The sequence below is a fragment of the Notothenia rossii genome (genome assembly GCF_949606895.1).
Source record: "Notothenia rossii genome assembly, chromosome: 1".
In the NCBI taxonomy this organism is placed as follows: Eukaryota; Metazoa; Chordata; class Actinopteri; order Perciformes; family Nototheniidae; genus Notothenia; species Notothenia rossii.
Genome location: NC_136912.1, coordinates 57,323,764 through 57,347,370, shown reverse-complemented (window position 1 = coordinate 57,347,370; position 23,607 = coordinate 57,323,764). Strand labels below are relative to the sequence as shown.

Below are 23,607 nucleotides of genomic sequence, written 5' to 3'. Positions count from 1 at the left end.
TACATTGGCTTACCCTGCACTCCATATCTACAGAAAAATAAAAAGGGGTTAACACTTTATTTGTATTGAACAGACACTTCAGGATTTCAAGCCTAAGACCCCGGCCCCACGAGGACGAAAACGGTCGTTTGCGTTACTGTTTAGTGTCATATAGACCGTTCGGCCACACGAGGACGACCGAATATGACAGTAAACAACTGCGGAAACGATAACGGGTCCCAAGGTGGATAGAACGGCATACGCAACGCTCTGAGGGGTCCAACGGCTCCGTGTGTGCGCCCTATACGATCATTTTCTGATAATGATGAGGCAATAGCCCCGCCTCTCCCCACCTCTGCTGCTCACCCCCGCGTCAAAGTAAACTGCACACTGAATTCAGATTATTTAGCTTTCTCTCGATATGGACATAAACGCGAGTGAAGTATCTGACAGGACGGAGACACGCAGCTCTGCTCACCTGCAGCTCCTCCCGCTGTGATGCAGCGGTGAACGGAGTAAAACACACACTTCAAGTCAGATCATCGCCCTTAGCCATTTTAATTACCTCTCGAACTACCTAAATAGTTATGTTTATTTTTACTGTCGGCCGGGTCACTCATTACTGGATCAGCTGCTGCATGAGACAGACACTGACGCTGTCAGAAGAGAGGGAGGAAAAAGAGAGGCTCCGGGTATTTTATTATTATATTATATTATATAGAGTCGTTATTCATTTGTTTTAAAGCCCAATAAATAGCAAAGAAGACCTTTGACTGGCACTTTTATCATTTTGTCCGGAAGATTTAAACTTTAATACACATTGACTGCTGAAAAACTCTGCCCGGTTCCCTCTGCGCCCACCTCAGAGAATAAACAGAAGGGCAACCATGACAACCATGGTTCTTCGCTGCTTTTGTGAAGGAAGTTACAGCGCCACGTACAGGCTCCTGCATATGTACGGCAGCTTCTCCAGCGGTTGGAGCTCAACGGAGCTGTCTCGTGTGGACAGACACTATCCGGTGAATATTGCGTGTGGATGGAAGATATTTTGCGTTTGCGTTAATCCTATGCGTTTAGCCGTATGCGTCCTCGTGGGGCCGGGGCCTAAAAGACATCACATCATGAAACAGTCGCCTAATTTATTTTGCTTATTGCTCTGAAGAAAGGCTTTTCCATCAGTGGAGCTACCAGACTCGTCCTACACCATTAGGATAATTGCCTGTGATCACTGCAATGATAGTGTCAGGGAGATAAGGACAACAATGCTATTAATCAACACTAAAGCACATGTTAGCAATCAATACATGACCTCCCTTTTATCTGCTCTGCAAACTGTTGTCACTAATCTGGATATTAATGCTATTACAGGAAATGAAGTGATTTACTTGGAGAAGTCCAGATAAGCTACATGGCCGTGGTAGAAGCCCGGCTTCATCTCTCTCCAGGAGGTGACGTTCCTGACAAAGCGCACCTGTTCACAAAGATAATGGGAAATAAATACAGAGCAGCAGGGAGAAAACCTAATAAAAACAGCAAGAACAGAGCACAAACACAGGGACAGGAAAAAAGGCTGACTGTTCTGAACCAGGGTTGCAAACTCATCAGGTATGAAAAAGGTTACAAGGACCCGAGCCCCCCGACCCCACGGAATATCGGCTTTAAAATTAGGAATAACAGATGATTTTAGCAGTCAGGAAAACTAAAGCAGCAGTGTTAATATTAACAGAAACGCCAAAGAGTCACATCTAATAGAAATATATAAAAGCATTTATTTTAAATTGTGTAGCAGTCAGTTTATAATTTCGCAGCACTGTTGAGCATTTTGAAAATGTATTTTCATGCCTCTGTGCAAGGCTTAGTCTTTCTATCTTTATAGCCACTGGTGTAAAGTAACTAAGTTCATAAACTCAACAAGTACTATACTTGGGTACAATTTTGAGATACTTGAGAGGTAAAAGGTGTGTCTCGCAGACATCTCTCAGTGGATGTCTGCCGACCACCTCAAGCTCAACAACACTGAACTGCTTTTCCTTCCGGGAAAAGATTGTCCCACTCTTGACCAAACAATCAACATTGGCACCTCTATTGTTTCCCCGACTCAGACTGCAAGGAGTCCAGGCCAGTTCTGGTCCAGGCTCTCGTCATCTCACGCCTAGACTACTGCAACTTCCTCCTGGCTGGTCTACCTGCACGTGCCATCCGACCTCTGCAGCTCATCCAGAATGCAGCGGCTCGTCTGGTCTTCAACCTTCCTAAATTCTCCCACACCACACCACGCCGCTCCTCCGCTCCCTTCACTGGCTTCCGGTAACTGCTAGAATCCACTTCAAGACAATGGTACTTGCGTACCATGCTGCGAATGGATCTGGCCCTTCCTACATCCAGGACATGGTTAAACTGTACACCCCAGCATGTGCACTCTGCTATGCATCAGCCAAACGGCTCGCTGCACCCACACTGCGAGGGGGACCCAAGTTCCCATCAGCAAAAACACGTGGGTTTGCTATCCTGGCTCCAAAATGGTGGAATGAGCTCCCCATTGAAATCAGGACAGGAGATAGCTTGCACATCTTCTGGCACAGACTGAAAACACATCTCTTTCGACTACACTTCGAGCAATAGAATTACTAACAAAGAACTGCTAACAAAGCACTTACAACATATACTAATAAAGGACTGGCTTATCTATAGCCAGTTGAGTAGCACTTGAAATGTTTGGCTCTTTGAAACCTGATGTATTTATATGATTCGGTTTTCTTCAAGGTTGTATCTTCCTGGTCGAATGTGCTTACTGTAAGTCGCTTTGGATAAAATCGTCAGCTAAAAGCAATGTAATGTGTACTTTTACTCCACTGCATGTATTGAATAACTTCAGTTACTTCACAAATTTGGATGAATGATGTGAAATATAATCAATTCTTAAATCAGACTTCAGTTCCACCTCGAGTAAATTCACAATATACAAAGTCATTCAAACTAGCTGCACCTTTACCAGCTTTGATAACACTTTAATGATCAATCATTATAAAAAATATCATATATATTATTCTGAAATGGACATATCTGCACAATGACTACTTTTACTGTCGCTACTTTAACTATATTTTGACGATAATACTTGTCACGTTACATGTAAGTTTTGGTTTTGCTGTTATAGCACCTCCTAGAGGCAATTGGCTTGATTGCAGCATATTCATGCTATTTTTGGCTGTTTGTGTTTTCATTGGCCAGTAGAGGTCACATTACATAGTCACATGACTGAGTTGAAAGGTCAGCGGCCATGTTTTTCTGACAGACAAGCTAGAGAGCCACATGTTGTACCTCCTCTTACATCCGGCTCCATCTGCTCATGTAGACTTTGGAGAGGCATTGTTTGTAAGTTTAATGATTCATCTATGTTTATATTTTGTAACATGTCATTGTATTGATTGAAATGCTTTGTACTTTTTACTTTCAGTTTCACAAGATTACTACAATAAAATGTTTAACTATCTGGCGATACACCATTGCTACGTGCCCAGGGGCCAGAATAGTGAAAAAAACAGCATCAAAGCGGGTTCTTCACAGCAGACGCAAACAAGAGAGGTTTCTTCAAAACAACTTTAACTCTGCCAGACTGATATTCCCTTAAAGCTACATGATGGATGCTACAGCTTACGCAGAAGAGCAACAGGCGGGTCCATCATCAGACAGGAGCTTTCAGATCAGGTCTGCAGCTGGTAGCTCCAGCTCAGGTTCCCAAACAACAGCTAGCTTAGCTGCAGCTAAAGCACGAGCTAAAGTTCTAGCTGCACGAGCCTGTGCATATTTCGTTCAGAAAGAAAATGAGCTTTTAATGGAAAAGGCTCGGAAAGAAAATGAGCTTTTAATGGAAAAGGCTCGGATGGATGCAGCTCTTGCTACGCTAAAGCTAGACAAAGAGATTGCAGCAGCAGAAGCAGAGGCTGATGCCCTAGAGTCTGCAGCAGAAAAAATAGACGGTGGCTCCAGAGGCTCCAGGGCCTCAAACCTAGGATCTCTTCCTCATTAATCTCCTGACGAAAGAACTAGCGAGTACGTTCAGTGTCATTCTAAAGCTGCCTCGCAGCATGCACTCATAGATCTTGCACATCATCAGTCTCAGCCACACAATCCTACTGCTCTTAATAACGTTGCTTTTGATCACTCTGAGAGCACCCTTAACAGGAAAAGAACACATATGTTACGATCCCAGCTAATAAAACGGATTCTGATGCTAACACTGATGGCTCCTACCCCATGGGCTCACATCAGCCACTCTCGTCCACTCTCCACAATCCAGCTCCACAAACTCTCTCTGTTGACCGCTCAGGGTTCGGTGATGTAGCTAGATTTCTCGCTCGATGAGAACTGCTTACCTCCAGTCTCACCATTTTCGACAACCGACCTGAAAGCTAATGGTTATGAAAGTCAAGCTTCCTGAACTGCACTAAAAGGTACAGATCTTACATGCAGTGAAGAGCTTGATCTACTAATAAAATGGCTTGGCCCCCAGTCTTCAGCACACGTTAAGAGGATTCAAGCTGTCCATGTCAACGACTCAGCTCGAGGCTTAATTATGGCATGGTCTCGTCTTCAGAACTGTTACGGGTCACCAGAAATGATCGAGAAGGCTCTCTTCGACAGAGTGGAGCAGTTCCCTAAGATCAACAACAGAGATCCTGTGAAGCTCAGAGAGCTTGGCGTGTGCTACAGGAGCTAGTATCAGCACAGCAAGAAGGCAATCTACCTGGGCTATCTTGCTTAGACACCTCAAGAGGCCTGAACCCTATTGTGGAGAAGTTGCCATTCAACCTTCAGGGTAAATGGATGTCTCATGGTAGTATGTACAAAGAGCAGAACCATGTGCATTTCCCCCCATTCACCTACTTTGGTGACTTCGTCTGCAGAGAGGCCTACATCCGTAACGATCCAAGTTTCTTTCTGTCTTCTTCAACTGTTGCAATAGTGAAGCAGGACAACACAGTTAAGAAGATGGACAGCTCTAAGAACTTCATCTCCTCACACATGACGGAGGTCTCTTCTATGTCTGACTCTGACAATACAGAGACTTCCAGTGCCAAGCCTGATGTCGAAAAGCAATGTCCTATCCACAAAAAGCCTCACCCTCTTAAATATTGCAGAGGCTTTAGGACCAAGACACTAGAAGAGTGCAAGGCATTTCTTAGGCAGGGTGGCATATGTTTTAGATGTTGTTCTTCTAGCAAACATCTTGCAAAAGACTGTAAGATTGCAGTTCAATGTAAAGAGTGCAACAGCAACAAGCATATAGCAGCTTTTCATCCTGGGCCAGCTCCATGGCATAACCAGAACCCTGAGTCAGAGAACGGCGGGGAGGATGACACTGAGTCATCTCCGAAAGTGAACTCTAAGTGTACGGAGGTCTGTGGAGAAAACGGGCCACGCTCCTGCTCAAAGATCTGTCTCATCACAGTGCATCCTAAGGGACAACCTGAAAGGTCAGTGAGACTCTACGCTATCCTTGATGACCAGAGCAATCGATCACTCGCCAGATCAGAGTTCTTTGACGTTGAAGGGACAGATTCTAGACATGCGCTGGTCTCACTGAGATTTCTGGAAGGAGAGCCACAAGCTTCATTGCACAACCTTTAGATGGAAGTCTCAGCATTAATCTCCCGACTCTCATAGAATGCAACTACATCCCGAAAGACAGGTCAGAGATACCTACACCAGAGGTGGCTGAATGCCATACTCACCTCCACTCCATTGCTCAGCACATTCCACAACTTGATCAAGAGGCTCAGATCCTTCTTCTCCTTGGGCGGGACGTCCTACAAGTCCACAAGGTGAGAGATCAGCACAATGGACCCAATGAGGCACCATATGCCCAACGCTTGGATCTTGGCTGGGTCATCATTGGCGAAGCCTGTCTAGGCTCAGCTCACAAACCCAAAGATGCAAGTGTGTTCCGCACTCACATCCTCGAGAACGGGCATCACTCTCACTTCATGCCCTGTCTGAACCATCTTACTCCGAAAGAGAAACTAGCTGAGAATAAACATGGTGTCCGCAGTTCTTTTAACGTGGAAAGTTCACAGCTCGGTAGTGGTTGAGCTTGGCGCACCAAAGACGACTCACTGGGTAGTAAGATCTTCCAACGTACAGAGGACAACGTTTTTGTGGAAACATCTGATGACCTCATAGAGCCAGACTCAGACAATTCACAGAATGCAGCAACAGAAACAGAGGCTCTCAGCAATTTGAGAGGTCTTCAACTTGGCTTCATCCCTCAATTCTTCAGAGTCGCTCAAAGTGGCAAAAGAGCCATCACAACATTAAGCAAGGAGATCTGGTGCTTCTTCGCAATACTCAGGTGAAAAGAAACCAGTCGCCCATGGCACTGGTTACAAAAACGTTTCCTGCGAGCGGTGGTAAGGTCCGGAAGTTGGAACTTAAAGTTGATAGAGAAGGGGCCTCAAAGACCTTCATCCGTCCAATCACAGAGGGGGTGGCGCTTATGTTCCCATAGGGGTAGGCCTGTCACGATAATTAATTGTGTTGGACGATACATTTTTCTGGAAATTATTGCGATAAACGATAATATTGTCGGCACCGTTTTAAGACCATTTTAGAAATAATGATAATATATAATAATAATTCAAGTACATCCTTTCAAACATAACTTTTTATTGAACATTCAACATTGCAAATGAAATGTGAAATAATATTAAAATATATAAATTATATATAATAAATAAAACAAATTAATTAAATTATAATAAATTAATTAAATCACACACAACCAAAACAATACATTAATTAGAGTCAGGCTGGAAAACAGAGCTCTCTCTCTCATATATATATATATATATATATATAAATAAATAAATAAATAAATAAATAAATAAATAAATAAATATGAGCACACATTATCTCACAAGCAAAAAAAATCTCCTTAAAACAACAGTCAAGTGTACAGTCCACTGTCAAAGATGCCTCAACAGGCCATATCCAAATCTGTTTTTCTAAGTTTTCGAGCAAGGAACACCAACATGTTTGCATTGTCGGGCTGGGGGCTCTCCATCTCCAGCTGCCGTGTTTGCTCCCAGCTGGGAAAACGGAATGGGGTGGTTGTGTTTTAGGTGGTTTAAAATGCGTGGTATTGCCTGCTTTTGTCGCTACCTTTTTTTAAACCAATGCGACACACCGCCCGGCTCATTTAAGTCCGTAGGTTCGCCTCGTTGATTTGGTTTGAATCCAAAATACTGCCACATCGGAGAATCGAGATGTGTAGTTAGGTTTTGTAACCAATTCCATTTCACTTTAAATTCCCCGCGAGTAAGTCACACGTTGTTTCCCGCTTGTCGCTATATTATTCATTTGGCTGCTACGCTGCTGCACGCGGAGTGTCCTGACCTGGCTGTGTGTCAGCCCCGCCCCTCACAGCGCGCCTGGCAGCCACAGCGCTCCAGGCTAAAATGCTGGTCACATCTTTATGTAAACGGCAATTTATCGAGCTCAGAAAAGTTATCGAGTCCATTTTTATTTATCGTACGATAAATCAATTTATCGATTATCGCGACAGGCCTACATAGGGGTCACACAGACTGTTACTTACCTCCTAGGAGTTTGTTCTCCAATAGTGCTATTGTGTTCAGTACCAGGCGGGGAGTGTCACGTTACATGTACGTTTTGGTTTAGCACCTCCTAGAGCAGGTGTCTCAGACTCCAGGCCCGCGGGCAGACAGTTTCTCATGGCCCCTTTGTTGATATCATGTAATAGTGTTAATCTGGCCCGCGCGTTTACGTTTGCGCTTTATATTTCAATTTTATTTTTCCCGCTGCTGCTGCTGCTGCTGCTGCTGGCAGGGAACTGCTGCGCGGAGTTCCCTCGCCCCTCCCCCCTCCGAGGGAACTCCGCCACGCGTCAATCAAATGCGCGCAGCGGAATCAATCCAGACGTGATCCAAAAGTGACACAGAGTGGAAGCAAAATATATCGCCATGTCTTCATCAAAACTTTCAGGGAAAAGAAAAATCGATGATGACCACAGAACATTTCAGGAGAAGTGGGAGACTGAGTATTTTTTTGTTGAGTACAGGGGAAACGCAACGGGCCTTATATGCACAGAGAAAATCGCTGTATACAAGGAATATAACGTCAAACGTCACTACTCAACTAAACATGCAGAGTATGCAAAATACCTGGGAGAGAGAAAAAAGTCAGAGCTAAAAAAAAATTCTATGGAAGCAACAAAATCTCTTCAAGAAAGGAAGCAATGAGGCTGATTTAGCAGTCGAAGCTAGCTATGTGGTGAGTGAGATGCTAGAGCGGGAAAGCCGTTTACGGAAGGCGAGTTTGTAAAAAAATGCATGTTGCAGGCTGCAAGTATAGTCTGTCCGGAAAAGAAGGGTCAGTTCAACAACATCAGCCTGTCAGCTAACACAGTGGCAGAGCGCATTTCTGACTTATCAAGTGACATATATGAACAGCTGTGCGACTAAGCCAAACTTTTCCGTGCATACTCTGTGGCTCTTGATGAGAGCACTGACACCGCTCAGCTCGCAATGTATGTCTTTAGTGTTGATGACAATTTTGAAGTGACAGAGGAGTTGCTTACAGTGAAACCAATGCATGGCCAGACCACCGCTCAGGAGATATTTCAGCAACTGTGTGATGCCATTGCGGATATTGGTCTGCCATGGAAGAGGTTTGTTGGAATTACAACGGACGGAGCGCCATCAATGACAGGGAGAAAAAACGGGCTGGTTGCACTTGTTCAAAGAAAACTGGAGGAGGAGGGTGTGGAGGAGGCTATTGCTCTGCACTGCATTATCCATCAGCAGGCCCTTTGCAGCAAATGCTTGAAGTTTGACAATGTGATGTCTGTCGTTGTGAAATGCATCAACCATATCAGATCCAGGGGCTTAAAGCACCGCCAGTTCCGTGCTTTTTTGGAGGAAATTGAGTCAGAATATGAGGATGTGCGCTACTTCACAGAGGTACGTTGGCTCAGCAGGGGAAATTTCCTGAAGAGGTTTTTTGAGTTGAGAACAGAACTGAAAGTATTCATGCTGGAGAAGGGTGGGATGGCTGTTCCCGAGCTGAGTGATCCCAAATGGCTCATGGACTTAGCTTTTCTTGTTGACATCACGCAGGAGCTGAATGCTCTGAATAAGAAGTTGCAGGGCCAGGGCCAGCTTGTTAGTGCAGCATATGACAATGTCAGAGCATTCTCTACAAAACTGATGTTATGGAAAGCCCAGCTCCCTCAGAAAAACCTCTGCCATTTCCCAGCATGCAAGGCTCTCATGGACAGGGGCACAGCATTCAGTGGTGAGAAGTATATTGATGCCATTGTGAAGCTACAGGAGGAATTCGATCAGCGGTTTGCAGACTTCAAGACACACAGAGCCACTTTCCAAATGTTTGCAGACCCTTTCTCCTTTGATGTGGAAAATGCCCCTGGTGTGCTTCAAATGGAGCTCATCGACCTGCAGTGCAATTCTGAGCTCAAAGCCAAGTTCAGGGAAGTGAATGGGAAAGCAGACAAGCTTGGACAGTTCATGAGAGAATTGCCCCCCTCCTTCCCTGAGATTTCCAGGATGTTCAAGCGGACCAAGTGCCTTTTTGGGAGCACATATATGTGTGAACAGCTCTTCTCCACCATGAACTTCAATAAGTCAAAGTACAGGTCCATTTTGCGGAATATTTGAAGCGGCCCAGACTTGCCCAGACTCTACGTCCAGCGGCCCCCAGGTAAATTGGCTTGATTGAAAGCTGACGTTAGCTGATAGTGACAATGTATGCTAGTTAGCTAGCTCAACGATTCCTTAAATAATATTGCGACAGAAAAACGTTTCAGTTCACATCACGCTCTGCCGCTCAGACAGGGAGGTCTGCTCTGAACACCTGAACGGCCCGCTCTAACAGCTGTTCACCACCACAGTCTGTGCCAGAGTGACTCCGCACAGTTACTGTTAACGAACGCACCCGTAGGTAATGTAGCTGCTGAAGTTAGAAGCTGTTAGTTAGACCCTCATCGCGGAGTAGCAGAGTTCAGCCGACAGACAGGAAGACTCGAGCACACAGCTCGGGCTTCATTATAATATATATAAAAAATAACACTATGCGCGTCATGATGGCACATAGCAGCTCGCGGCCGCAGATTACTCCAGGACCAGGTCTGGTCTGCTTTCTGTCACCACTCAGAAGTAAACATGGAGAAGCAGCGTTCAGTTATTATGCTCCAAATATCTAGAACAAACTACCAGAAACCTGCAGGTCTGTTGCAACTCTGACTACTTTTAAATCCAGGCTGAAGACTTTTCTTTTTGCCGCTGCTTTTAATTGAACTATTAATATCTTACACTGCAACTTTTATTCATGTATTTTGTATGTTAATGTTTATTTTATTATCTTTGCTTTTTAAAGTAAATTCAGATTGAACATAGTGAAAAAAATTAAATTATAGTTTCCGTCTTTAAAAAAAAACATTACTTGTAGTGAAGACCACCCTTGAATGATGGGATAGTAGCCAAAAACCTTTAGGATTCCAAACTATAACATATAAGTACCCTGTATCAAGATTGATGCAAAACAAGTGAAATTTGACCTTTTTGGAGAGGTTTAGAAGAAAAAAAACACCTCTGGGGTCATTTACCATATCTCTGGAACCCATCGGTCGATTTGGATGATTGACACCACATTTGAACCGTTAGAGCCAATAGAATCGAGATGGAGTTCCTAAATCCATCTAAACATTACCATTGGTGAATGAGAGTGATGCGCAGCCAGCATGCCCAAAACCGGAAGCTCTCATACACTCTATATGAAAACTACTCTTATTGACATGTTATGATGGATTATCAGTAGGGATGCACCGAATATTCGTTCGTATGGTTAAAAAGGCCCTTTCGGCCGAAAGGTTTCTAGCACCGAAAAAATATCACCGAATGTCAGAGAACAGGGTTACGTTGGTAAGCTAACGTGTTGTTGTGATGACGTAATCAAAACGCGGCGACAAGCACGGCGCACGACCATGCTCGCAGCTGGCTCACAGCCAACATGTCTGCCGCTTGGAGATATTTAAAAAATATCAGAGAAAGAGGCGCGGATTGCGATTTGTAAAACGTGTTCAGCTGACAATTCTCGAGGGGGTGTAACTGCAAAGACTTTCACCACTTCGGGATTACTCCACCACTTGAAATCAAAACACCCGGACAAATATGCGGGGCAAGATCAAATCACAAGCACTGACAGCGAGAGACTGTTCAGCGCTGCCTCTCATGTGCTTGATGAGAAGAGGAACAGACTTATGGCTGATAAAGTAGAGAAGCTAATGGTCATTAAAAAGAACCTCCCACTTTTCCTTAATAAGTAGACAAGGCTGGCTTATCATAAGCTTATCTAGTTCTACATGTCTACTCTATACCCACTTTACTGAACAATTTTCATTGTGAGTTATAATTCACCATCTCAGGTTATCATTAGGGGGAAATGACAGCAGCACAGTGTTCAATATATTGTACTTTCGGTATCTAAATGAAACAATGCTGTTTACATTGCTCATGAGGACAGACCACCTTATTTGCAGATTCTTGAAATTGTAATTTCATTTGTAATTGATTGTGGATTTTGTATCCAGTTTTCACTTTATGTATCTTTATACAATGTTTACTACTTTGCTTATGAGGACAGACAGCCTTATTTACAGATTCTTGAATTTCAATTGTAATTTCATTTGTAAATAGTTACATTCATGTGGATTTGTATGCATGCACTTATAGGTGCATTTGTTGTTGTTGAAGGCCTGGCATCACAGTCTTTATTTACACTATTTTGTTGTAGGCCTACTGGCCTATATGTTTATGCAGTTTTAAAGCACCTTGGCTTTGTTCTGAATGCACTTTGTTGTAGTTATCCTACAGAGAAAAGAAAATGCACTTGACTTGGAATTAATGTACTGTATGCATTCAAAAGTGCTGAATAAATGTTTTATGGACCCATAATAGTGATTATTATTTAAGTTAAGTTTTGCCATAATCATTTATTTTTCCATAATCAGGCAGCTGAACAACATTGGAAAAAAATGTATACATTATATATATATATATATATATATATATATATATATATATATATATATATATTTCTATTAATCATTTTCGGCCTTTCCGCATTCGGTTTTCGGCCAACTGTTTCCTATTTTCGGTATCGGTTTCGGCCAAGAATTTCCCATTCGGTGCACCCCTAATTATCAGTTATCATTTCAAAGTGGAACAGAGACATTGGAATAACCTTCAGCAGCGTTTATATCATAGACTGTATATATAAATGGACGTAGGGTCCGTGACGTCACCCATAGGATTCTGCAGAGTTGCCGAGAAGCCCTTAGTAGGCAGAGTCGGCCACTAACGGCTCGACAGTGACGTCAGAGTTCAACTCCCGCCTACTCCAGCCTGCTCCAAATAAGGACAAAGAGGCGGAGCCGAGGCGGGACCTGCTGCAAGCTCCAGAGCTAGCTGAAGCTACCAAGCTAAGCTAACATGCTCCCCATCTGCACACTGCCGTGGCATTTTACGTTTCTAAGGTAAGCGGACATGAAACTATTCAGCAAAACTATAAATACTAATCTAAGTTAATGAGTTTTTAGCATAATACTTCAGAATCTTAAAATCCCTAAACGTTTGTATGCAATTGTGCTAAATTCAACACTGGAATCAAGCAAATATTATTATGTTTGCATGACATTAGTTATTTATATTTTGATATCACTTAACTATACGTTTAATACATTTAAGTCAGGCTAAGGTACATTTCATGGTAGGTAGTTCTTACCTGTGAGGCCTCCTCCAAACAGCATAATAACCAGACTGTATCATTAACTAATTACCAGTTCTAGATCCTTGACTTTAGACAAACAATTCAAAAGAAAACATGTATTTAAAGACCAATCTTTATTTGAATGTGCCTCTTAACCTGATATATTAGTTATACAGTAATAGTATTGACAATCTAAAAAAACTGAGCAACTCAACAGTCAACTTTATATTTCTTATTATCTAAAGCAGCGGTTTTCAAAGTGTGAGGCGCGCCTCCCCTGGGGGGCGTCAGAGAGCTTCAGGGGAGGCGCAGCGTGAGACACAAAAGAACGAGAAAAAGACGAGTAAAGTGACACTTGCCCACTTTTGTCTGTCTGTGGAGACCGAGTTCCCCCACCTCGCCAAAAAGGCTGTAAAAGGGCTCATTCCCTTCAACTCCACCTACCTGTGCGAGTGCAGGTTTTCCGCATTGACTTTGATCAAAAGCAAGTGCCGGTCAAGGCTGCAGCCAGAGTATGATCTGCGTTTATTCCTATGTGCACCAAAGACGCAGACTCATTGTTCCCACTAAAGTAGGGGTGAGTGTAATAAGGAGGCAAAGTTGATGCTCAGTGTGTTACCGGGGGCATATAAGGATGTATCCACGATGTTGAAAATGTAAAAAAAAAAGGTCTTGACAACACGGCGTGCGGAAATATACGGGTCGTGCTGCAGCTAGATGTGCCTGTCCTCTGTAAGAAGATGTCGGCGACTGACATGCAAGGAAGAACGGCTGTCCACAGGCTGTTCCAACTTTAACAACTGTATTAACTTCCAGGGTAGTGAATTGAACATGCAATTGTAATTGGGTGTGTGGTATATTTTCATGCACGACAGACGCATGTTCCACAACACACAAACTGAACAACACTCAATTTCCCGATCGCTACCAGTGTCCTTGCGATCTTGTTATAACAACAACTGCACGTTACTGATGCAATATGGTTGAGACCATTCTGGCTTATTCTAGAGGGGTGCAAGGAATAGTCCAAGTATTGGGGGAGTTTTATACAATATGTTTAAAACATAAAAATAAAAAGGTTTAAAAAAAGTTATTGTTTAATGTTTTAAGGAGGTGATGCTACTCAGCCAATCAAATCGGTGCAGTCAGCACAATAGATTCAAACACAGAGACGAGACAAGAGGATAAAAGCAGTCGGAGTAATTTCAAATGGCGGAAGGTAGACAGCGAAAACAGAGCATTTAATTACATTTTCTCTTACTGGACCTCTTTGAAATGCAATTGAATACCCCTGCATTATATAAACATTAATAATAATAACAGCAATAATAATTGGGAGGGGGGGGGGGGGGGCGCGGCTGTTCTTATGTTCTCTGAGGGGAGGCTCACCTTCCCACACTTTGAAAACCCCTGGTCTAAAGCATTTATTATTTTCATTTTCCCCCTCTCATATTCAGTGTGGACGGATTGAGACAGCGTGGTGTCCAGAGAGCTGCAAAGACTTCAGGGAGAAACCTCCGTGTGACGACGTCCTGTCTGTTGGTTTGGAGAGGACCGAGGGTCTTTCCTCAGCGAGGAGGACCAGGCCTGATGGAGGAGCCCATGCTGGGCACAGCTGATACCAACTGCACAGGCCTAGTCTGTCACGTTATTTGAGTAAATGTGTTTACTTATACATTTAATAGGTTTACACCTTCTGTCCGTATGTGCTTTTTATTTAAAACATTTGATTAACATTTCAATCAATTGTATTTGGACTCCTTTTGTCCATTATTCTTACTTAAGATGTTAGATTACACATTCACATCTGACTGAAGATTGGCCCCATTTCTTTGTGACGATGCAAACTCTGTGGTACAAGGCACAAGTGATGTGAAGCTCATAAAGTGAGGCAAATAGAAATAATCAGCGGATGGAGTGTAGATGTGGAAATAGGTGCATTCGATCAGCTGACTGTTTATACAATAAAAGTAGTTTCTTAGCGTACTGGTCTTAAAATCTCATAGCATCAGCTTTTAATTTTCCTCTTCGATGTTCTTCTTGACCCTAAGAGAAGGAGAAAATGTTGTGTCTTTCAGGCATGTCCTTTCCTAACAAAAAATACAGGAAACATAACATTATTGCAGAACAAGTTTGTTATTTATGAAAGCGGTGATTTTGTGTGTTTAGGGGCTGGAGATATAATTATTTTGTAATGGGTTTTTTTTTTATTTCAACATGTGAGCTACAAAGACAATCAGATTATGAATGAACAGTATGAAGTTCATCAACATTGAAATATATGTTATTATTAGGGGTGCACCAAATGGGAAATTCTTGTCCGAAACCGAAAATAGGAAACAGTTGGCCGAAAACCGAATGCCGAAAGGCCGAAAATGATTAATAGAAAAATATATATATATATATATATATATATATATATATATATATATATATATATATATATATAATGTATACATTTTTACCATTATTAATTCCAAGTCAAGTGCATTTTCTTTTCTCTGTAGGATAACTACAACAAAGTGCATTCAGAACAAAGCCAAGGTGCTTTAAAACTGCATAAACATCTAGGCCAGTAGGCCTACAACAAAATTGTGTAAATAAAGACTGTAACAGCCAGGCCTTCAACAACAACAAATGCACCTATAAGTGCATGCATACAAATGTGCAAACTGGATAAATCCACATGAATGTAACTATTTACAAATGAAATTACCATTCAATTTCATAAGCAAAGTAGTAAACATTGTATAAAAATACATAAAGTGAAAACTGGATACAAAATCCACAATCAATTACAAATGAAATTACAATTTCAAGAATCTGCAAATAAGGTGGTCTGTCCTCATGAGCAATGTAAACAACATTGTATCATTTAGATACCGAAAGTACAATATATTGAACACTGTGCTGCTGTCATTTCCCCCTAATGATAACCTGAGATGGTGAATTATAACTCACAATGAAAATTGTTCAGGAAAGTGGGTATAGAGTAGACATGTAGAACTAGATAAGCTTATGATAAGCCAGCCTTGTCTACTTATTAAGGAAAAGTGGGAGGTTCTTTTTAATGAACAGTAGCTTCTCTGCTTTATCAGCCATAAGTCTGTTCCTCTTCTCATCAAGCACATGAGAAGCAGCGCTGAACAGTCTCTCGCTGTCAGTGCTTGTGATTTGATCTTACTCCGCATATTTGTCCGGGTGTTTTGATTTCAAGTGGTGGAGTAATCCCGAAGTGGTGAAAGTCTTTGCAGTTACACCCCCTCAAGAAATGGCAGCTGAACACGTTTTACAAATCGCAATCTGCGCCTCTTTCTCTGATATTTTTAAATATCTCCAAGCGCCAGACATGTTGGCTGTGAGCCAGCCGCGAGCATGGTCGCGCGCCGTGCTTGTCGCCGCCTTTTGATTACGTCATCACAACAACACGTTAACTTACCAACGTAACCCTGTTCCCTGACATTCTGTGATATCTTTTCGGTGCTAAAACCCTTTCGGCCGAAAGGGCCTTTTTAACCATTTTCGGCCGATAATTTTCGGCGGCCGAATATTCGGTGCATCCCTGGTTATTATCAAAATAATATTTAACTGTTATCAAAACGTAGTGCTACTGTAGAAGCTTGCTCTGTTGTCTCACTGAAAGAATAACTTTTACCATGTGTTTACAGACAATATTGAGAGATAAATAGTAGCAGTTCTCACTATGTGTTAAATATCTTTGCCTTCAATACATTAAATTAGAAAGCTGAAAATCACATTGCTTGTTAACATCTAAAAATGTAACTTTTTGCATGGAAAAAACCCTCAACTTAACTGATGTGTAGGTGATCTAGTATTTAGTATTGTTTAATGGAATGTATATCAGTGTATTAAAGTCAATACTTCATTTATTTAAACCAATATCTTTTTTTGATTCTTTGTACAGTATGAAAAAAAGAGTCTTTGTACCTGAGCTGAAGTTCACTGCTGTGAGGAGTCCAGTTCTGTCTCTCACTCTCTGGTCCAGCCTGTCTGCATCACCTGGACACCTTAAACAAACAGATATTATGTAAAGTACCATGTGTACAAACAATATAACTGATTGTCTTCTGTTGAACATGTTGGATTGTGTATTGTCCGAGTCAGGGTCCTTTTTATTCTACTGTAACTTTGGAAGTTGTGTTACCAATGCTTACCGTTTATTTGATACCAATTTGGTAATACAATTCATAAAAACAACAAGGTTTGGGTTTGTTCTTCAGATGTTAACGTGTAAGCTCAATAATGAACTCCAGCTCAACCAACCACATTGTCTGTATCCAAGTAGTCATCTTGAAATATGACATTAATAATTGTAATATACACACATCTTATTGTGAGGTTGATTTCACATACACTACTTCGACATTAGCTTGTCTACATACTTGAGCATAGCCAATTTAAATTAACCTTAGCGCTGCATACAGTTCCTACCTACATAATAAAATATCTCTTAAGTTACAAGGATGACCTTATTTTATCAACCTCAAACAGAAGCCGTTTGTTCAACAGTATTATCCCACTTAACGCTCAACACTCGTCTATTTCGTTTTAACCTTTATAAATATAGTCTATGATCTTAACTTGGAGGCTACTATTAGCATCGTTAGCACCGATGTAGCTACCACTCGCTTACACGTTAACCCAAGCCTTAACATTAATTACGTAGCTGATTAAAATCATTAACACATAAATAAGTACTCGAATTTCACTTACCGCAAAACCGCATTCATGCACCGTCTGTTTCAACCGCAGAGCGAGTCACAATAGTCCGATATATAAGCATGAAGAACAAACAAACACGGCCGGGGCCACGGCAAGTTGTGTTCCCTGGATGAGCTGAACAGGCAGAGTGCCTGTAGCTTCACGGAGCAGCTAGCAGAGAAACAAGAAGCTAACAGCAGCAGTCACTTCACAGAGCCGTCACTCAATGTGACCACGCCCTAATTTATGCAAAGACTTTAAGACCTAATATAAATAAAAGGGTAGTGTTAGAAAACAATTCACTCACAGATTCATAATCATGAAGGTGGAATCTAACCATATCGAAAATAATATGCATTGCATCCATGGGTAGAAACATGTTTTTTTCTGCTGTAAAGTTGGGCATTTTAACATGGGGGTCTATTTCATTTCATTTCAAACCTTTATTTAGACAGATTGGTCCCTTGAGATCATCGATCTCATTTACAAGGGAGACCTGCATCATTTAGTTCCACATGAAACATAAAAACAACATACAAACAACAGAGGATATCATATTTACATATTCAACATTTACAAATACCCAGAGTGTCAGAAAGCATTTCATTTAGACATGCCTTAAATACATTCAGAGAAATAAAAATGCTCAATTTCAATTTTGCCTGTAGACTGTTCCAAGCAAGTGGAGCTGCGCACATAAAAGCTGTCTTACCTAAGACAGTCCTTACTCTTGGCACATCTAACAAGACTATATCCTGTGATCGCAGACAATAGCTGCTTGCAACTTTCTGCTTTATCAATGAACAGATATAATACGGGAGTTTGCCCAACATAGCTTTATAGATAAAAGTGTACCAGTGACTGAGCCTCCGTACAGTGAGTGATGGTAAACCTGCCTTGGTATACAATGTACAGTGATGAGTAAGTGCTTTACAGTTTGTGACAAATCTCAGAGCACTATGATACGCAGCATCTAGTTTGCTCAGGTAGTTGGCAGGTGCATTCATATACAGCAGATCACCATAGTCCAGCACTGGTAAAAAGGTCACAGTGACTAGCCTTTTCCTGGCGTCAAGTGAGAAACAGGAGTTATTCCTGAAAAAGAAACCTAGCCTAACCCTCAGTTTTTTAAGCAGGTTATTGACATGAAGTTTAAAAGAGAGACAGTCATCAAGCAAGATACCAAGGTATTTGTAACAGGCAACAACTTCAAGTTTTGTTCCTTGCGTTGATACAATATCTAAAACAGGCTCTGGTGTCTTTTTAGCTTTTGAAAAGAGCATTATCTTGGTTTTATCCACATTTAAAAGAAGCTTTAGTTCAGAGAGCTGAGTCTGAATAATGTTAAAAACAGCCTGTAATTTAACAACCGCCTCCTGAATGGAGGGACCTGCACAATACATCACGGTATCGTCCGCATAAAAATGTAAAGTAGCTTCATCCACATTTTCACCTAAACTGTTGATATATATGGAGAATAAAAGTGGACCCAAAACAGAACCTTGAGGAACACCATTAGCAATGTTTAACCACTCAGAAGACAGCCCATCAAAGTGAACACATTGGGACCTTTCAGAGAGGTAGTTCACAAACCACCCCACTGCATGGCTGGATATGCCAGTACTGAGTAGCCTCTGTTTTAAGACGCGATGATCAACGGTGTCAAACGCTTTGGAAAGGTCAATAAACAGAGCTGCACAACTCTGTTTATTATCTAGCATACTAGTAATATCATTTACCACTTTCATTGTTGCAGTGATGGTGCTATGTTTCTTCCTGAAGCCTGACTGATGTTTAGACAGGATATCATTTATACATAAAAACTCCTTTACTTGTTCACTTACAAGTCGTTCGAGCACCTTAGCCAAAACTGAGAATTTAGAGATTGGCCTATATTTATTTAAAATAGTTGCCTCCCCTCCTTTCAGTAAAGGCAGGACATAAGCAGACTTCCATACTTTAGGAATTGTATTTGTGCTGAGGGAGAGGTTAAAAAGAGAAGTAAGAGGTGGAGCAATAAAATCTGCAGCTATCTTTAAAAAGAAAGGTTCTACGTTGTCCGGGCCAGCCGGTTTCCTAGGATCTAACTTGGATAAAGCTTCATGGACAATACCAACAGTTAAAGGAGTAAAACTGAAAGGGTTTTCCAGACCACATTGTTCAGAGTCAAGGACTGGAGCGTTCACAGAAGCAGAAGCACAGTCAGTGACAGAATCAAACAGAGAGCCACAAGAGACAAAATGCTTATTAAAGCAATTTAGCATGGTGGCCCTGTCTGATATAATGCCAGATGCTGTGGTGAGGTACGGAGGTAGCTCATTTGGGATATCACCAGTGGAAATCGATTTTATGGCTTTCCAAAATTTCCTAGGATTATTCAGGTTTTCTGTGGTAACTGACAAATAGTACATTGACTTAGCACTTTTGACATGTGAAGTAAAGCTATTCCTTAGCTGCCTAAAGCGTAGCCATTCTACCTCTGAGCCTGATTTCCTAGCCTTTGACCAGGCATTGTTTCTCTCATGAAGGAGACTGGACAGTTCAGCAGAAAACCAGGGATTGTTTCGTCCCTTCACTCTAAATTTACGCAGAGGTGCATGTTTATCTATAATTTTTATAAAACCAAGATAAAAATAAGACCATGCAGTTTCTACATCAGCACACAGATCGATTTTTCCCCAATCAAAATCAAACAGATCATGTAAAAAACCCTGCTCCACTAAGTGTTTTTTATCTCTCTTTGTGATGATGCGTGGTTTAACTTTTTGGACCTTAGTGTCCCTAATTGTGGCTACAACACAGTGGTCACTCACATCATTAGCAAATACTCCCACAGATGAGTATTTATATGGAACATTTGTTAAAATGAGATCAATTAAGGAGGATTTATTTGGGGACTTAATATTTGGGCGAGTAGGACTGTCTATAATCTGAGTAATGTTCAAAGAGGTACACAGGTTTTTAAAATCCTCTGACACAGAAGTTAACCAGTCCCAATTAAAATCACCAAGCAGCACTATTTCCTTGTAGGAAAGTTGAGATAACAGTTTTGCCAATGAAGATAAGGAATCCTTGACAGCCGAGGGGGCCCTGTAGCAACCCACCACCATGACCTGTTGACCCTTTGTTACTTCGACATTCACAGCTAAAAATTCTAGTTGTTTACTAACAGATTTGGAAACCATTTTTGTTACACAAAACTTATTTTTCACATAAATGGCAACGCCACCACCTTTTTTAGGACGGTCAGTGCGATATACATTGTAACCATTTATGTAAATGTCAGAGGCCAAGATCGATTTGTCTAGCCACGTTTCTGATAAGACAATGACATCAGCATCAGTTGAACTCGCCCAAATACGGACAAAATCTAATTTAGGTAACAGACTGCGCACATTTAAATGAATTAAACCTAACCCCGATCTAGAAATAAAATCAGCAGGAGTAGCTATTTGACTAAAACTACCAGGTGGACCCGGATTTGGCTGTACATTTCCTGATAGTAACAACAATAAAAATACCAAGCACCTTTTCCTCTTAATCAACACATACATTTTCAGCTGTTCTAGAGTCACCAGCAAGCTTTGCAAAAGTGAGATTAGAGTTCAAAAAACAATTCTGAAGGACCATTGTGGCAGGCATGTGAGAAAGACAGACATTTGACGAAATGAAAGTCCGCGACAGTGCAACTAGCAATTGTTTGTGCAACCCATCCGAACCTGTACAGGGGATGTCCACTGCGGGCGGCAGAACAGACCCGAATCCAGCAGAATTTTCAGGATGACTAGCGAACTTCTCCTTGTCCAGCACAGTCAAAAAAAGGCACAGCAGAAACACGACATTTGCCATTTTCCCAGTCCAGCTCAACAGCATCACGATGTTCCCGAAGCAAAACCACGTCAGGACAGCAGCAAGGAAATAGGCAAGCAGCAGTGTGGCAACACTCCGGTTTCTCCACGGTATCTCCAGACCAGGCCTCCCCCGCACAGTAGCACCCAACAGGTGGGAGTAGGCCTCTAACAGCAGGTGGATAGCAGCCTTCAGCCGTGGGAACCACCACCAGCAGAAGCAGAAATGGGTGGACGGCAGGCCCTCAAACCGCGGCAGATCCTCCACAGATCAATGGCGTTAATCTTAATCTTTCAACGAGCAGACGTGTTCTACTTTGTGTGTCTTACTGTTCTTTCACGACCGTATGACCGCCGGTGGAGTTTCTCAGACTGTTGGGATGGAAATTGCTCCTTTCTGCAGTCAGTCCCTAACGGCCCATGTATGAACTGCAGTGTGTTGCACTTCCGTATTGGCATCCCGGCTGTTCCCCAGAGTTTGCCGCTTGGTTTATATGCGTTTTAATGCTCTTGAACACAATGTTTGATCAGAAAACAGCAAAGGTAAGACGTATTTGCCGTTTTGGCTCCGTAAAGCTAAGTTGTGTGTTGTCTTTGCTTGCCTTCGCTGCCCTGAGAGATTTAGCCAAAGAAAAACAACTTCTGGGGTCATTTGGGTGGATTTAACCTATCTCTGGCCCCCCTTGGTCGATTCTGATGATTGACATCTCTTTTTAAGAGCCAATGGAATCGAGGGAAAGTTCCACATACACACACAGGTTACCAAATAAGGAGTGAGAGTGACGCGTAGAAAAACCGGAAGCTGCGCTAACCTCTGGTGGCTACCATTAGCAGCTAATTTGTTTTCTCCAATTTTTGTAATAGTTTTGTAATAACGGCATTAAGATTTTTTCGCTCAGGGCAGATTGAGAGGCTCAGCGTTAGTCTTATGTTTTTCTTTTCTAAAAATAGTTCATATAATCAGTTAGCTGAGTTTCTTCCCGTTACATGGATATAAAACATTCATAGTTTATTAAATATTAAGAAGCCCTCAGACGCCGTTTCCTGCAGATGATGCGTTTTTTCCGCCCGGGGGCGGGTCGATGGGGTTCAACAGGTTAAGAATGCATTGAGGATTATATCTGACAATTTTGCCACCTGTTCAAAAACTATGGCTCCTATAAAAAAATTACCAGAAAGTGAGCATAAGGGAACCCCAATTAACTGATATATGGGTTTTGGGGGTTTTTGTGTGTAAAATGTGAAGATAGGAGAAGGTTGTGTAAAGTTTACTTCTCTCTGTTCTGAAGAAAGTTCCAGACAAATTTAACATGGGAGCTAGGTGGACTTTTTGTCACTCAGATCACTATTAGGCCAGAACGGTGGGTCCGTCTGATATGATGAAGGCAATTGAGTAGGCCAGACCAATCATGCTCCTCAAATCTTTTGAAATTATTTGAATAGAGTGTATATTTTGCAGTTTTAAAATACTTTTTCAGAAGAATTTTAAGACCCTCTACATCAAGGGTGCCCAACCTTTTTTGAACCAAGAGCTACTATTAAAGTTGCCAGTCTGCCGCAATCTACCAGTCCAAATAGACGGGGGGGTGCTAGCGAAAATGGGGGGGGTGCTAGCGAAAATGATTCCATTTAAAAACATAAACGGCCGTCAGCGAATCGAGCCGGCCCTTGACGACCGGCCGTTCTGTGATTCTCCAGATTCTACAGATGGCCAGTCCGCGGAGGGTGGAAAATACATACCCAGGGCTCGACACTAAGGACTGCCCGATAGCCCGGGGCCATCTAGTATTTAGCTTGGGCAATGAAGCCTCACCTGCTGGTTGCCCGATCGGGCAATCTATTATGCCAGTATCATGCAGCTCACGAATCCAGTAATGAGTGACCTGACAGTAAAACTAAACATATCTATAATTAGTTTAAGAGGTAATTAAAATAGCTACGTGTGATATTCTAACCTGAAGTGTGTGTTTTGTCCGCTCACCGCTGCATGTGATCATGCGGAGCTGCGTGTCGACTCGTCAGCAGCAGCTGATCTCTCTCTCTCCCGTCAGTTTAGACTTCACTCGCGTTTATGTCCATATTGATCAGATCTAGCTAATGATAGGACTACCTGCTTATTAAAAGACACCTAAACAATAAGTGTCGCTATGCAACCGGGTGAGGCCACAAAGTATAGCGCAGCATTATGCATTTGTTTACATGCCCACCGGAACCCCGAGGCATTACCAACAGATCAACGCACAATCAACCTATA

General features: G+C 42.0%; 2 protein-coding genes across 2 annotated transcripts in view; both read right to left on the bottom strand.

Annotated features, from left to right (window-relative positions):
- Positions 1-23,607, bottom strand: part of LOC307021219 (uncharacterized protein) — a 616,546-nt gene that overhangs the window by 525,161 nt on the left and 67,778 nt on the right. The gene's annotated exons all lie outside the window — the stretch shown is intronic.
- Positions 1-23,607, bottom strand: part of LOC307023945 (heparan sulfate 2-O-sulfotransferase 1-like) — a 42,756-nt gene that overhangs the window by 2,986 nt on the left and 16,163 nt on the right. Inside the window, exons 3-4 of the mRNA XM_079657647.1 lie at positions 1,365-1,450; positions 1-27 (exon numbers count right to left, since the gene is read on the bottom strand). The exon at positions 1-27 is cut by the window's left edge and continues 112 nt beyond it. Of these exons, the coding sequence (XP_079513773.1) occupies positions 1-27; positions 1,365-1,450 (113 nt within the window). The remainder of the gene's footprint in view (positions 28-1,364; positions 1,451-23,607) is intronic.